Source organism: Geotrypetes seraphini, chromosome 2 (assembly GCF_902459505.1).
Source record: "Geotrypetes seraphini chromosome 2, aGeoSer1.1, whole genome shotgun sequence".
Lineage (NCBI taxonomy): Eukaryota > Metazoa > Chordata > Amphibia > Gymnophiona > Dermophiidae > Geotrypetes > Geotrypetes seraphini.
The window spans coordinates 133,566,397-133,583,080 of record NC_047085.1 but is presented as its reverse complement, the minus strand read 5'-3'; the positions used below and the strand labels follow the sequence as shown (position 1 = coordinate 133,583,080).

Sequence of the window (16,684 nt, the reverse complement as noted above, 5' to 3'; positions counted from 1 at the left end):
CGACCCAGTTATGTTCTCTAAACTTTTTTAATATAATTATTAATTTATTATTTTCTAATTATTTTTAAATATTTTTTCTCATTTTTTTCTTTTTATTTAAAACAACTGATAAAGTAGTCTAGTGTTCTAAATATCTATTCCTCTCCAATATTTTATTAGAGGTTACTTAGCTTTCATATTCTTTAGCTTTCATATTCTTTATTTCAATTTTTTCCCCAAATGCTTTACTTCAATGTCTTCTCTCGACGGAAGATCTCCGTTTTGCTCTTATTAATTAAACAAGAGCTTCATCAGGGCAAACGCCAAAGGTAGCACTACAAATAAAGCATAAACACTTTGATCTTAGAAAAATACTAGCATACTCAGTCAAACTTAAAAGCATTAACTGCTTGCACTGAAAAGGGCTCCACGGCAACACTAATGGACAAACTATTTCAAACTTCTAAACCTAGACTTTAGTAAATTCAAACATTCCCAACCCTTCTTTATTAAAAGTTCTTTAGAGAATGAGAATATATATTTTTAAGGATAATTTCTAACCACATAACTCTAAACCTGAAACACATACAGATCTTAACAATAATAATAATAATAAGGACAGCCAAACAAACAGCGAACGAGCCTACCACCCGGCGTACCTGATAACACCACCGGCGCCTCAACGATAAATTAACGGGAGTTATGAAGAAACTGCTCCTTGCAGTGACCCGAACATTTTCAAGAGTCAATGATCATTTCAACGCCATCCTACGAAGCTTAAATTAAGGAAGAGCGTCTGACGTCACTTCCGGAAAATGAACTAACCAGCCGGCAAAAAAATGCCGACATAGCCATGCATACGCACCCTCATACATGTTAATTAGCAATCCCAAAATACCAAAGGAAAGCTATAAACACCGCTTTATAAAAGGAAACTACTGAATGAAAAGGAATTTCCTAAGCTGACCCAAGTCCTATATAATGATAACAAGATCAAAAAAAGACCTGCCAATTAATAGCCACGTTCAAACCCTGAGGTTGAAGGCTATGTAGGCGATCAATCCACCTCTGTTCAGTTTGTAAAAGATTTTTCCCTCTATCCCCTCCCCTTACGGACACCTCTACTCTGTCAATTACCATACATTTTAGTTGGTCAAATGTGTGTTTGTATTGAATACAATGAGCTACAAGCGGAGCTTCCTTTCTCTGAAGATTTAAACAAGATTTGTGCTCCGCCATTCGGATATTAAATTGTCTAATGGTTTTACCTACATAAATCTTTTGGCATGGACACTTAATAACATATATAACAAAATCTGATCTACATGTAGTAATGTGTCGCAATTGATATTGTTTAAGATTTACAGGATTTTCAAATACATCTCCCTGAATCGTTAAAGGACAAACTTGACATTTGCCGCATTGTGAATGGAACCCTTTATTATTACCTTCTACTAATACTGGATCAGGTCTTAATCTTAGATGTTCTCTGAGATTACGAGCTCTAGAATAAGTCAAACGTAATTTAGACTCTTCAAAGCAAGGGCTACTCTGGACTACTCTCCAATGATTACGAACTATACTAGCTATATGGTCAGATTCCGCATTATGTCTGAGTATGAATGTTTGAAACTCTTCAACATTACTAAGCTCATTCGTATCATCCCAACTTTGGGTATTACTTTCACTTCTTACAGTAGATGGCTGTAAAAGCCACTCAGGATGATTGTATTTTGCCCTACGGTAAGATTTTTTCAATACTTTTTCAGGGTAACCTCTATTCCTTAGGTTTTTTGTTAACTTATTGGCTGACGCTTTAAAATCAGCTGTATGAGTACAAATATGCCTAAACAGTAGAAATTGGGCCAAAGGCAAACTATTTTTAAGAGAGGTTGGATGACAGCTATCATACTGCAGCAAACTAGTAGTGTCAGTAGGTTTAGTGTAGAGCTTGGATTCAAGATGATTATCTACAATACTAACCCAAGTGTCTAAAAAATTTATCCCCAAAGTGGAACAATTCATTGTAAACTGGATGTTACTATCCTTGGTGTTGAGCCAATCAAAAAATTCTAACAGTTGGTCATTAGAACCTTGCCATATCATGAAAACGTCGTCAATGTATCTTTTCCAGCCTACAATATGTTGATACCATTGATGAGTAACTAAATACATTTCTTCATAATCTTTCATGTACAGGCAGGCAATCGAGGGGGCACATGTGGCTCCCATCGCCATCCCCTTTTTTTGTACATATAAATTTTGACCATCAGTAAAAAAGTTATTCGTTAAGGCCAGTTCTAATAAGGCCATAATAAATTTGGTAGGGCTTTGATGAGGACAAGCACGACTGTCCAATGCATTTTGTGCAACTTCCAAACATTTGTCCTGGGGGAGAGAAGTATACAGTGACACTATGTCCAAAGTAACCAAAATAGTAGGTTTATTTAATAAATCAATTGTTTTTAACCACAGTAGAAATTGACTAGTATCTTTTATATATGAGCTGCTTTGACTTACTATCGGTTTCAAAAAATAATCCACATATTTATGGATTGGTTCAATCTCAGGAAAGGTTTCACAAAATCTACCTCAATGACCAAGGTTCTCAAATTCAAAGACACAAACTTCCAAGACATGGGAGACTTCGTTCACCAGGCGCTACAAAGCCAAGCAGACACTGACAGCGTGGAAGAAATGTGGTCAACTCTGAAAGCCACCATACAGGAAGCAACAACCCGCTATGTTAAATCAGTAAGCAAACGGAATAGGAACAACAAGCCACAGTGGTTCTCTACGGAGATCTCGGACATCATCAAAGAGAAGAAAAAAGCATTCATCTCTTACAAACAATCAGGGACACAGGACTCTAGAGTAAAATATCTGGCCAAGTCAAGGGCCATCAAAGCAGCAGTTAGGGAGGCCAAATTCCGCATGGAGGAGTCCCTAGCAAAGAACATCCAGAAAGGAGATAAATCTTTCTTTAGGTATATCAGTGACAGAAATAAGAACTTGGGAGGGATAGTACGTCTCAGAAAACCAGACGGAGACTATGTAGAAACGGACTCGGAAAAAGCCCAACTGTTAAATGAATACTTCTGCTCAGTCTTCACCCGCGAGGCGCCGGGAATCGGCCCTCAGCCACAAACAAGGGTTAAATCAGTTGACCCGTTTAGTAATTTCAAGTTTACACCCAGCAGCGTCTATTGCGAGCTGTCAAAAATCAAGGTCAACAAGGCAATGGGGCCTGACAACCTACACCCTAGGGTGCTCAGGGAGTTGGGTGATGTCCTAGCGGAACCGCTGTCCGCGCTCTTCAATCTCTCCCTTAGTACAGGTAACGTCCCGATGGACTGGAAGACAGCTAACGTCATCCCACTCCACAAGAAAGGCTCCAAGATGGAGATGGCAAATTACAGACCAGTGAGTCTCACATCGATAGTGAGCAAACTAATGGAAACCCTAATCAAACACCAATTGGATAGAATCATGGACGAGGAGAAACTACGGGATCCCCGCCAACATGGATTTACTAAGGGGAGATCCTGCCAATCCAACCTGATCAGCTTCTTTGACTGGGTGACGAGGAAGCTGGATGCTGGTGAGTCCCTGGACATTGTCTACCTAGATTTCAGCAAGGCATTTGATAGCGTACCACACCGCAGGTTGCTAAGCAAGATGAGTTCTTTAGGTTTGGGCGACACATTGACAAATTGGGTTGGGAACTGGCTTGGAGGTAGGCTTCAGAGGGTGGTGGTGAATGGCACCCCCTCCGAAATGTCGGAGGTGATAAGTGGAGTGCCACAGGGCTCCGTCCTGGGCCCAATCTTGTTCAACATCTACATAAGAGACTTGACAGAAGGGCTCCGAGGAAGAATAACATTATTCGCCGATGATGCCAAGCTAAGCAATGTAGTGAACAAGAGCACAACAGACAATAATTCGATGGTAGATGATATGATGCATGATCTACTTCTACTGGAGCGCTGGTCTAGGTCCTGGCAACTCAGTTTCAATGCCAAAAAATGCAAAGTCATGCACCTGGGAAGCCGAAATCCATGCAAGATTTACACCCTAAATGGCGAGATATTGACAAAAACTGAAGCAGAAAGAGACTTAGGGGTGATTGTCAGGGATGACATGAAGTCTGCAAACCAAGTTGAGCAAGCTTCATCCAAAGCAAGGCAAATCATAGGTTGCATACGCAGGAGTTTCGTCAGCCGTAAACCTGAAGTCATTATGCCACTATATAGATCCATGGTGAGACCGCACCTGGAGTACTGTGTGCAATTTTGGAAGCCACATTACCGCAAGGATGTACTGAGACTGGAATCGGTCCAGAGAATGGCCACCAGGATGGTCTCGGGACTCAAGGAGCTCCCATACGAGGAGCGGTTAGGGAAGTTGCAGCTCTACACACTCGAGGAATGTAGAGAGAGGGGAGATATGATAGAGACTTTCAAGTACCTCACGGGTCGCATCGAAGTGGAAGAGGATATATTCTTTTTCAAGGGTCCCGCGGCAACAAGGGGACATCAGTGGAAAATCAGGGGCGGGAAACTGCACGGTGTCACTAGGAAGTTCTTCTTCACCGAAAGGGTGGTTGATCGCTGGAATAGTCTTCCACTTCAGGTTATTGAGGCCAGAAGCGTGCCAGATTTTAAGGCCAAATGGGACAAACATGTGGGATCTATCCGCAAAGATAGATAGGGAGGGTCATTGGAGTGGGCAGACTTGATGGGCCGTGGCCCTCGTCTATTTCTATGTTTCTATGTTTCTATGTATTTAGAGTGGGGCTCAAGGATAGAATTTATTGAGGATATGATTGGCCTCCCAGGGGGGACTATGTAGTCTTTTGTGAATTTTAGGAGTTAAGTACATCCATGGAATGGTACTGAATTCTTTATTCAAAAATTGAAACTCTCGTTTTGTAACATAACCCTCATCGAAACCTTCTTGGGTTAAGGCCAAAATTTGGGTTTTCAACTGACACGTAGGATCAACATCCAATACTTTATAGGTGCCTTTGTCAGACAGTTGTTGAGTCTACATAGCCTTCAACCTCAGGGTTTGAACGTGGCTATTAATTGGCAGGTCTTTTTTTGATCTTGTTATCATTATATAGGACTTGGGTCAGCTTAGGAAATTCCTTTTCATTCAGTAGTTTCCTTTTATAAAGCGGTGTTTATAGCTTTCCTTTGGTATTTTGGGATTGCTAATTAACATGTATGAGGGTGCGTATGCATGGCTATGTCGGCATTTTTTTGCCGGCTGGTTAGTTCATTTTCCGGAAGTGACGTCAGACGCTCTTCCTTAATTTAAGCTTCATAGGATGGCGTTGAAATGATCATTGACTCTTGAAAATGTTCGGGTCACTGCAAGGAGCAGTCTCTTCATAACTCCCGTTAATTTATCGTTGTGGCGCCGGTGGTGTTATCAGGTACGCCGGGTGGTAGGCTCGTTCGCTGTTTGTTTGGCTGTCATTATTATTATTATTGTTAAGATCTGTATGTGTTTCAGGATTAGAGTTATGTGGTTACAAATTATCCTTAAAAATATATATTCTCATTCTCTAAAGAACTTTTAATAAAGAAGGGTTGGGAATGTTTGAATTTACTAAAGTCTAGGTTTAGAAGTTTGAAATAGTTTGTCCATTAGTGTTGCCGTGGAGCCCTTTTCAGTGCAAGCAGTTAATGCTTTTAAGTTTGACTGAGTATGCTAGTATTTTTCTAAGATCAAAGTGTTTATGCTTTATTTGTAGTGCTACCTTTGGCGTTTGCCCTGATGAAGCTCTTATTTAATTAATAAGAGCGAAACGGAGATCTTCCGTCGAGAGAAGACATTGAAGTAAAGCATTTGGGGAAAAAATTGAAATAAGCACTTTCAGCTAAAGAATATGAAAGCTAAGTAACCTCTAATAAAATATGGGAGAGGAATAGATATTTAGAACACTAGACTACTTTATCAGTTGTTTTAAATAAAAAGAAAAAAATGAGAAAAAATATTTAAAAATAATTAGAAAATAATAAATTAATAATTATATTAAAAAAGTTTAGAGAACATAACTGGGTCGATGATAGCTCACCGAATAAGTCACCAGCCTTGAGAATAACATCAGGCTCTTGATTGTGAGCGCTTGAGATTCCTGGTTCGTCTCTAGACTATGCATTATTGAATTTACAGACTTGTATGATAGCCTAACCTTAAGGATTTTAGTGGAATTTTTATAGACCAATGATGTTTTTTCCTATGTAGCTAGCTGTAAGGCAGAGCACAGCTAACATAGAGTTTTTCCAGGTGACAACTATCCCTGGACAGAACTGAGGTCTTTTCTCCGTTAATGATAGGAAACTGTCTTGGATAACCTCTGGTGCAGTGGGGTTTTCTGAATATATTTTGTGTGGTGAAGTGACAAAATAGTTAACACACTTTGATGTATTTTGTGCCCTCCCCCCCAAACAAAAATGTCTCTGCTACAGAGCAGAAGGTGAGAGATTCTTCTGGGAGTCACTGAGCAATTAATGTACATGACTGTTTAACTGGATAGTGCTGGAGGACCTAGCCTGGAGAAGGTGGGGTGGAAAGAGAAATAAAACGTGTGTGCTGAGAGAGAACTGGGATTTTCGCTATCCTGATGTCCTGTCAGAGCCCAAGGAGATGCCTTGGAGTGTCAGTAGGCTATGGAGGTAAAGATCTGAGTTGAATTGCCAGAGTGCAATACTGTGGCGGGTTTAATTCAGCTTGGGGGGAAAAAGTGGCTCTGGGATGAGGGAAAAGGGTGAGACCCAGAACAGCTCACCAGGAGAAGAATCGAGGGGACTTTAGAGGAAAAGTCTTTAAGTCTGTTATTGAGACATTCATGGGGAGAAGCCACTGCTTGCCCTGGATCGGTAGCATGGAATGGTGCTACTCCTTGGGGTTTGGCTGGGTACTAGTGACCTGGATTGGCCACTGTAAGAACGGGCTACTGGGCTTGATGGACCATTGGTCTGACCCAGTAAGGCTATTCTTATGGTCTAAGACTATATGGCCATTGATCTCAACTGGGCAAAAATAGAGTGATTGTGACTGTACTTACAGCAGAGACCAGACAGAGTTTCAGCTTGGTGGGGAAGAAGTGGCTCTGGGTTGAGGAACAAGGGCGGAAACTGGTTGGTTATCACAGGTATAAAAAAGATTTGTTGTAAAGAGATTGGGAACATAGAGAAGTATTGACTAAAGTCTGGAAATGTGACTGAAGAATTGTTTTGAAATACTTTGTAAATAGTTTTGAAAGTGGCCCAGCTAAACCTATGCCCAGCTAAAAAAACCAAAAAAACCCCAAACAGGCTGTTTTGTAGATCCTGGTCCAGGTGTTTGTCCCAAAGAGCTAGCTAGTGCCCAAAGACATTGTGAGACCAGTGTTACACATAGTACCCACAGACCCTGCAGCTATATCTTTGATTAATATTTATCTACTTCAGAAAAATGCAATTAAAGGGTCAGTAAAAAGTGGATGTCAGAAAGAAAGCCATGTTACAGAGTCTGGGTTCTCTTTCTGAAGCATAATCTTCCAGCACTTAAAATGTTTACACTTTTTAAAACAGAAAGAATTTTCTGTACAGAGAAAAGGATTTCAAACTTTTCACATTATAAGAAACTTTAAAAATGGGTCAGGAATGATAAGATGTAATTGGAAGAGCAGAACAGCTAAAGTGATATGAATGATGAGCCACTGCCAACAATAGAGCATCATGACAGAAAAACATCTATCTTCTTCATAGTCAAAGAAAACTCGGCCTTCTCTGGCACTTCTGTAATGATGCCAAAGTACACATTTTTTAACTGGTAGGTTCATTGTTAGAATTTCAGTCTCATGGGAGTGGGGAACAACAAAAATCTGTAACGTTTTATAAGAGAACAATATAGAGGGCATTCCTAGTGCACTGAAATCAAAGCCATCAAGCAGATCAGCAACTGACATGCTAAAGAATTATTTGCTCCTTTGCTTTGATATTTGACAAACTTTTCAATGTTTGTTTAATGCACGCATTCCTTGAGGGGTGGAAGCTACTGCCTTTGGTTAACTATTTTAATCAGTGGAAGAGTTAATTTAGGATTCTCACTAACTGGTGTGTGTGATTGTCATTTTCTGGTTGTGTTGTTGCATATCTGGAATCATATTAATTGCTGAAAATTCATACAGTGGGATCTCCAACCCAAAGGCATACCAAGGTACAGTGTTACCTAAAATTTGGGTGACAAAACATTAACTTCAGAGATGAAATTTCTACCAGCTATAACAAGCATGTTCATTCTGAACAGAAGAGATGTTGAACACTACAGTATATAAAGCCATAAACATTCAAAACAACCTCCAGTTATAAGAATGCTGAGTATAATGCCAGAAATTCACCCACAAAAATTCTTGAAAAGAAAAGATATTAAAAGGAAAAAGGCCTCAGAAGCCATGAGGTACTATTTTGCACCAAGGCTATGAGAGAGAGCTAGATACATTTATCGGCTCCCCCTTATGCTTCGATCTTCAGCCAGAACCCTCCCCCCCTTTTTTTTTTTTTAGTAAAGAATAATGCAGTTTGAAATTCATTTGTTCAAATAACTATAATGGAGAACAAGCAGAACTTATCTTTCAATAGCTTTAGTGCTGCTGATCACAGCTGCCATTTCTGTCGAGTAAGACGATGGCCAGTGTTTCACGATGTTTCATAATCGTTTCCTCAGGGCTCATGAACTGCAAGAGCATTAGCTCTCTTGCATTCGAATCTGTATAAGTTCAGCATGCCAATGGGCTGGACCCTGAATTCTGAAGCTATTTGAATTTAAATTTTCAGTTTGATATACTGCTTTTTTGTGTGGTTACAATCAAAGCTGTTTACATATTTTAGACAAGTACTTATTTTCTGCCTGGAGCAATGAAGTGTGAAGTGACTTGCCCAGAGTCATAAGGAGCTGGAGTAGGAATTGAACTCACAACCACAGAGTGCTGAAGCAGCTAAGCTGTACATCAACATTTGTACACAATTGGAGTTGGTTCTGGAATTCTATTTGTCTTTTAAAAATAAGGTTAAAATAAGCATAGGTGTCCTGTTTAAAAAGAAAAATCAGACCCTTAATGTGTTTTGAAACAGATAATATCAAAATTATATTGTCTGTGAATGGATATTTTTAACATAGTTTAGTATACTGACTCCTTAGTTACTTAATAGTATAAGATACCAGCAGCTAATGATTTCATTACTTCAGTGACAGGATCATTTCCCTTACTGTGTCAGGAATATGGACAGACCTGTTGCAGATTTGCAGTTAATGCCTGCAGAGTAATTTAACTATTTATTATAACTGTGGATGAAAACCTCAGTATGCTAGATCTCTGGTAAGTACTGCAAAACTAATTCCTAATTAGCAGTTGTTTCCCTTAGTGAAAAATCCACACTCCTATAGAAATGTGACAACCATGCTGGCAGCGCTGTATTTGGCCTAGATAACTGTTTATGTAAAACATTTCTGTGAGATATATTTAACACCGTGGTGGTCATTTTGGATATCCTATATTCAGGATTTATACATGGAAATATCATCAGTCAGACTTGTAAACAATATCTGTATATAGTTAGTAGCCTGTTTGGTGATGTGATATGCTATAGACTGAGACAGAGAAAAGCACACAGTCAGCAAATTGCCTTAGGTATAGGCTGAGACAAGCCCTGTCACTAAAGAGAAGTCCAGTAAGAATGTCACTCAGGTTAAACAGGAAGCTTCAAAAGTTAGAGATGTCCCTGTAACTAAAACTTATTTGCCTTCAGGTGAAAAGCCTGTGAGTCAGCAGTTTATTCCAAAGCCCACTTCTCCTGGTAAAGGGAAAGCCCAGAGAGGATGTGGGGTAGAAAAAATTACACCTAAGAACACACGGGGGAAAGCTTTATTCATAGCAAGCAGGCTAGTTAAGGAACAGCCAATGAGAACTCTAGCTGTCCCTGCAGGTGTAAATAAACAGATGAGAGAACAGAAGCTAAGGAGGAATGGATCCAATCCCAACCAAAGCTTCATTCCTGATACAGCACTGAAGTCACAGAGCAGAAGCCTATTGTCCTCAGGAGGTCAAGCTACTGGAGGAACCAAAGCTAACCCAGGACTTCTGGCAAGGAAACTTTCCCAAACCCGCTCTATAGAAAGGTCTGGTCAGGATTTAACTCAAGCAACAGGTAAGCAAGATATAGACATAGTTTCTTTATCTGGGGAAAGTGATATTTAGCCAGAGTGTGAGATGTGCATGATTGAAGGGGAATATCATACAATAAGCTTGTTGGGGGATGAAGAAATGCAGTGGGAGCCAGGGGACTAAAACATAAGGAATGAGTGGGGTGTTAGTTTGAATGTGTGTTACAGTAAGAAACGCTGAAGAGTAAAGCTGACACATTTCAGAGCAGTTTCAGTTCCCATATGAAGATTTACTGTGAGGAAAGGGAATCCTTAACTCTGTCCCTCTCTAATTGACAAGCATGGCTGCAGCAGTACTAGAGCCTACAGATAAAACCCTAATCTTAACTGAAGCACACCAAGGGGTTTTGTTTAGCATGAGGGATACAGCCAGGCAGGTTTGCCCTCTCTTAGAGTTCAGGCAATCCCAGTAAAGGGCTCAGTAGCCAGTTCTTTATCAAGACTAGAAGAGCTTTAGTGCAGAGGCAAAATGATGTAAGCCTAATTCAAGTATAATTAGCAAAGCTTATAATGAACTGTCTGAACAGCACCAGTGAATAAAGTTTGGCAGAAAGCCACCATATGTGATGGACCTAAGACTCATGGGAGTTGTGGTCAAGTTGCTGAATTGAAAGTAGATTTAAGAGGAAAAATAAACCTGTGTCTGAATTACAGACTGTGTTTGAAGCAACTTGCCTCTCATTTGTGAAAAGACTTTTATGCCTTTGTTTTAAGACTGTTGCTTGAATTAATCAGTGCAAGGTGAAAGCACTGAATATGGGGAAATAAAAGTCTTTAATTTATGCACGTGTGCTTTGTTTTTTTCTTTTTTGAGATTGCAATCCACTTGGCCATTCCAGTTAACTGCTTGGCTGATGCAGTGCGGAGGATTAGGGTCCAGCTACCTGCTGTCCCTTCTCCCCACCACAATACATCAGATAGATTGTAAGCTCGCTGGGACAAACAGGGAAAATGCTTGAGTACCTGAATAAATTCATGTGAACCATTTTGAGCTCCCCTGGGAGACTGGTATAGAACACTGAATGAATGAGTATATAAATAAATGCCTGAAGTTGAGGCACCAGCCAAAAAGGATAGCAGCAGTGTCTCAAGTGTCTATGATAATGGGGTACAGAATGCAAAAATAATCTTTCACATCCTTTTACAGAAAGACTACTTAAATCGTCATCAATCTTTTAGTTTCTTTTCTATTTTTATTTTAGTTTATTTAATTAACTTAATTATTAAACCCATTGTTCGCTAAAGCACTTATCTTCCTTAGGTGGAACTCTGTCAGCTGGGCCCTGAATTTCTTAGCTTTAAATCTTAGATGCCATATTCCAGACCATTTATCAAGCTTTGCTAGGTCCTTCTTCATGTTATCCACACCACCAGGGGTGTATATTTATTTATTTTGCGAGGGGGGGGGGTCTTAATGCATTCTGGCTGCCAACCTTGTCACCTTTAGTGACCAAGCCACATAGATTAATCATTTTGGGCTTAATAGTAGTAGTGTGTACGAAAACTGTTTTCCAGATTATTTTAGTCCATAGCAGTCATTTGCAGCAAAGTTTCTGACCCTGTCATACCATGGCACTATATGCAGTTTGGGGAGAGGTCTTATGCAGGGTGGCAATTGTTTGCTGTATATATGTTCTGCCTCCTAGATGGCTTCCCTTCACTAACAGGCTTCAGGTAGATGAGGGAGTTTGGGACATAGAGGCTCATGTTCAGGCTAACCTTACCAGGACTATCCAAAATCTTTTCTAGACAGTTCTGTCTGCAACATGTTTTGGTTTTTGACCACTTGGCCTGAATAAATTCTCTTTTTTTTCCCATCACAATGTTGATATGTTCCCTCCTGGCAGCTTTTAAAAGAGGTGTAATATGATCAAATTTTGAACAACGGTAAAACAGTCTGATCATAGTGTTTTGAACTAATTGTAACCGATTTAACTGATATTTTGGAAGAGGAAGGTGACAAAAAGATGTGACACTTATGCCAAAAGGCATATGAAAAAGACTTGAAGACCTGAACATGTATACCCTAGAGCAGGGATCTCAAAGTCCCTCCTTGAGGGCCGCAATCCAGTTGGGTTTTCAGGATTTCCCCAATGAATATGCATTGAAAGCAGTGCATGCACATAGATCTCATGCATATTCATTGGGGAAATCCTGAAAACCCGACTGGATTGCGGCCCTCAAGAAGGGACTTTGAGACCCCTGCCCTAGAGGAAAGGAGGGATGAGCAGATATGATACACACCTATATTATTTATTTTATTTTTATACATTGTTTATAGCTTCACGAGTTTATATTCAGATACTCCCTATCTGCCCCGGTGGACTCACAATCTGACTAATGTACCTGGGGCAAGGTAGTGTTAAATGATTTACCCATGGTCACAGGGAACAGGCTAAACTTGAACCTGCAACTTCAGGGTGCTGAGGCTGCAGCCCTAATCACTAGGCCACTCCTCTGTATTAATATGAAATACTTTTTTAAAATCACAAGGCCATTTTTTAAATATAATTTTTGTAAATTACATATTTCAAATGTAATACATAGCCCACATCAATGAGAAAAGGTACAAGAAATTAATTCACAATTGTTAATACATAATCAGAAATATGGACCCTAACCTTTTATCACCACCCGTCCTATAGTCTATACTAATTCCTCCTTTAGATCACTGTTTCTCAACTTCAAGCTGAGTGCCCCCTAAGTCTAACAGATATCAACCGAGTACCCCCATCCAAACTCCACCCCAGACCTGCCCAGACCCCACCCCCATAATAATAGTACTAATTGTAATGCAATTTCTTCCATCCATTTTTCATGTACACATACAATATAATCTTATTAATACATAATGACAACCACAAAATTTTAAAAAACCCAAAGTACACTCTATGCAGAGAAAATGTTAATTATCATTTATATTTGAGGGTTTTTTTTTTTTCCCAAGAAGTCAAGGCAGATGACTTTAAAATATGCAATGTCATCTCAGTAGCAACTATAGAAAAACAGAAAAATATATTGCAAAATATAGACAGCAGATATAAATTCTCAAAATGGACACATTTCGATCACTAAATTAAAAATAAATTCATTTTTCCTACCTTTGTTGGCTGGTGATTTCATGAGTCTCTGGTTGCACTTCCTTCTGACTGTCCATCTAATATTTCTTTCTTTCTGCTTCCTGCACGCTTCTTCTCCTCCGGACCTCATTCCTTTCCCCAACCAACATCTCTCTCTCTGTCCTTCCATGAGTCCAACATTTCTCCCTCTCTCATCCCCCGGATCATATGCAGAATTTTTGACCACTGACCACCAGCCCCATGCCCATTTCTTCTTCTAACATCCCTCTCCAGAACCATGCCACATCTCTTCCTCAATCACTATGTCCAATATTCTTCTCCCTTGCATCCCTTTCAATCTATCCCTCTGTTCCCTCTCCACCACCATATCCAACATTTCTCCCTCTCATCCTTCCTTCCCCATGCATCTCTACTTCTCTCCTCTCTCTATACTCGGTTTACCTCTTTCTTCCTTTCCCCATGTGCCACTAACTCTTTCCCTCTCATTCACACTCATGCCCAACGGTTCTCCCTTTCTACTCCCTTCCTTCTATGTCCAAAGTTAGTGCTCCTTCCTCTGTACCTTCTGTGTCCCATGTTCATGCCATCTCCCTTCCTTCTGAGTCGAGTTTGTGCCCCTGCCTTCCAGCTGTTATCCCAGAATCGTGCCCCTTCAATGCCCCAACGCACTCCTTTCCACCTCCTTTTTCCCAGAAAGGTTGTGTCTTCTTATTTGTTTGAGCCGTACTCACTCCACCTGCCTTCAGCAGCTTGATGGAGGGAATGCGTAGGCATCAATTCACATGCTGCACATGGCTTACCCACAAGACTTCCTCGCTGACCTGGAAGGCTTTCCTCTGACATCAGCTCTGACATCAAAGGGAAGTCCTGTGGGTCGCCTTCGGGAGGGGCAGGCCAGAACTCCCGGCTGCAGCTTCAGCAGGTGGGGTGGGCAGCAAGGAGGGATCCCTGGCAGCAGCAGCGTGGCTTGAATGGATGGACGGGCAGGAAATATTCTCCATGATGGCCATGCCACGTACTCCCAACAAGTGGTCCATGTACCCCCAAGGGTATGTATACCGCGTGTTGAGAAACACTGCTTTAGATCCCCTATCCCACTTCAGAAACTTAATTTTCAACCAATAATCTCTCAAGCTGAGAAGGATCAAAGTAAATATATCTATTGGATTGTAACATTAATACATATTTGCAAGGAAATTGAAGGAAAAAATTACCTCTCAAAGATAGAACTCTATCTTTCAACTTAAAAAATTCCTTGCAAACTAATTGCATGATCCTAGCCACATCTGGAAACATCCGTATGGGCTGACCACAAAACTGAGAATTCTTATTCCGGAAATATTTTTTAAAGACATTTATTTTCTCCTGTTCTGTTGAGAAAGTTGCAAGGAGGATTGCTCTAGTAGCAATTTCCTCCTGTGAGGATTCAAGGAAATCAGTTAGATTCAAAGACTCTTTAGCTCCCTCCTTTGCATTTCCCTCGACAGTCTCAGCTTTCGATAATGAAGTATACCTACAATCAGAAATAATTACTTCTTCAACTTTATCCAAAAGCAATATCTCCTTCAAATATCTGCGAACAAAATCTCAGGGGACAACAGATAACAAATAGGAAAATTCAATAAACATAATGTTTATATTCTCATTCAACTTTCAAGAAATTCTAATTGTCTATGTATAATCAGGCTGTGTTTAACAAAAGCAAAAGAAACCGATTGGTAATTAGGCAAACAAGGCTATTTTATTATAACAAATGGGAATCATATGCATAGAAACATAAGAATAGCCATACTGGGTCAGACCAATGGTCCATTTAGCCTAGAATCCTGTTTCCTTAGTGGCCAATCTACTGTAGGTCACAATATCTGGCAGACACCCAAATAGTAGGGTAAGAAGTGATGCTTCCCCCATGTCTGTCTTAATTGCTAACTATGGACTTTTCCTCCAGAAACTTGTCCAAACTTTTTTAAATCATATGCAGCTCCTTGTGGTTGTGCAGTCCACTAGAGCAGTACAAGATTACATGTGGAAGTATCAGTTTCTTATCACTTTCATGTGTATCTTCTGCACTAGGATTTTTTTAATTGTTGCAATCCTGAGGACAGGGTGTTACAACTGACCTATACATGCATGTTACTAAGAGTGGAACAGCAATGGTTTTATAAGTTTCAGAGTTTATCCCCTAAGATGTTAAATTTTCCTCTGGAAAGGAAGCTTTTTTTTCCTGAATTCTACTGATTTTTTTCTCTGAATATAAAGCTTTTATAGGGCAATTTTGGCAGTACAACTTTAGGCCTCCTTTTTATCAGGCTGTGCTAGGGTTTTTTAATATCGCGGGTTGCTGTGGTAGAAGCTCTGATGCTCATAGGAATTCTGTGAGCATCGGAGATTTATTGCAGCGGTCTGTGATTTAAAAATAAAACCCAACCTTATGCAGCTTGATAAAAAGGTTTTTAATTGGATCGAGTTGGTAATTTGTGATTTTTGGACCTATTGAGCCCCTGTATTTCCAGTATCCTTGAAATAGTCTGCTACCATTTAACTATAAATATAAGGTGGTGGGCAGTGCTGGAAATTTGTTTGCTATGGTATGTGGATTGATTTTCATAAAATTGATTTTTAAAGAGTAATGCTTTTGTGCCAATCACTTGCTTTAATTTTTAGAAATGATTCCTTTTTCTTTTTGTGCACATAATTTTCAAGGCGGGTTGAAGCTCCTGATGAAGCTTATGTGAAGCGGGTGCTCCATTGAGTACTAGAAAATTCCTGCCGATTAGACATAAAGATAAGTTTTGTTTATGCACTACTTTTTTCATTTTTGATATTGTGAAATATAGAAGATAGAAGAGTTTTCAGGAATGATTAAAAAAAAATTAACCCCCTTTTACAAAACCGTAGCACAGGTGGTAACAGCTCCAACACTTATAGAATTCCTATGAGCGTCAGAGCTGTTACCACCACAACCGGTGCTAAAAACTGCTCTACGGTTTTGTAAAGGGGGGAGGGGGGTAAATGTTGGAGGATTTTTTCTGATTAATGAAAGGGTGGGTTTTTTTTGCCTACAATGAGTTGATTGATAACACTTGTGTAGATGCATATAGAAACATGAGGGAGGGGACTGGTGCGTTAATGTTCAGAAGCTAAGTTGCACTTTATACTAAACTAGTCATTAAGCCCGTTACATTAACAGGTGCTAGAATATATGTCTTGTCTGTCTTTCTGTCTCTTTCCCTCCCGCTGTGTGTCTCTCTCTCTCTCCCTGGCCCCCTTTGTCTGTCTTTCTGTCCCTCTCCCTGCCCCTGTGTCTTTCTTCCTTTCTTTCTGTCTCCCTCCCTCCCGCTGTCTGTCTGTCATTATTTCCCTCCTTTTCCCTGTGCAGCAGCATATCTACCCTATTTACCTGTGCA

The 16,684-nt window shown here is 40.0% G+C and overlaps 1 protein-coding gene across 1 annotated transcript in view; it reads left to right on the top strand.

Moving 5' to 3' along the window:
- The first annotated feature begins 1,569 nt into the window (after positions 1–1,569).
- Positions 1,570–16,684, top strand: part of LOC117354831 — a 54,073-nt gene continuing 38,958 nt past the window's right edge. Inside the window, exons 1-2 of the mRNA XM_033932804.1 lie at positions 1,570–1,654; positions 9,783–10,181. Of these exons, the coding sequence (XP_033788695.1) occupies positions 1,570–1,654; positions 9,783–10,181 (484 nt within the window). The remainder of the gene's footprint in view (positions 1,655–9,782; positions 10,182–16,684) is intronic.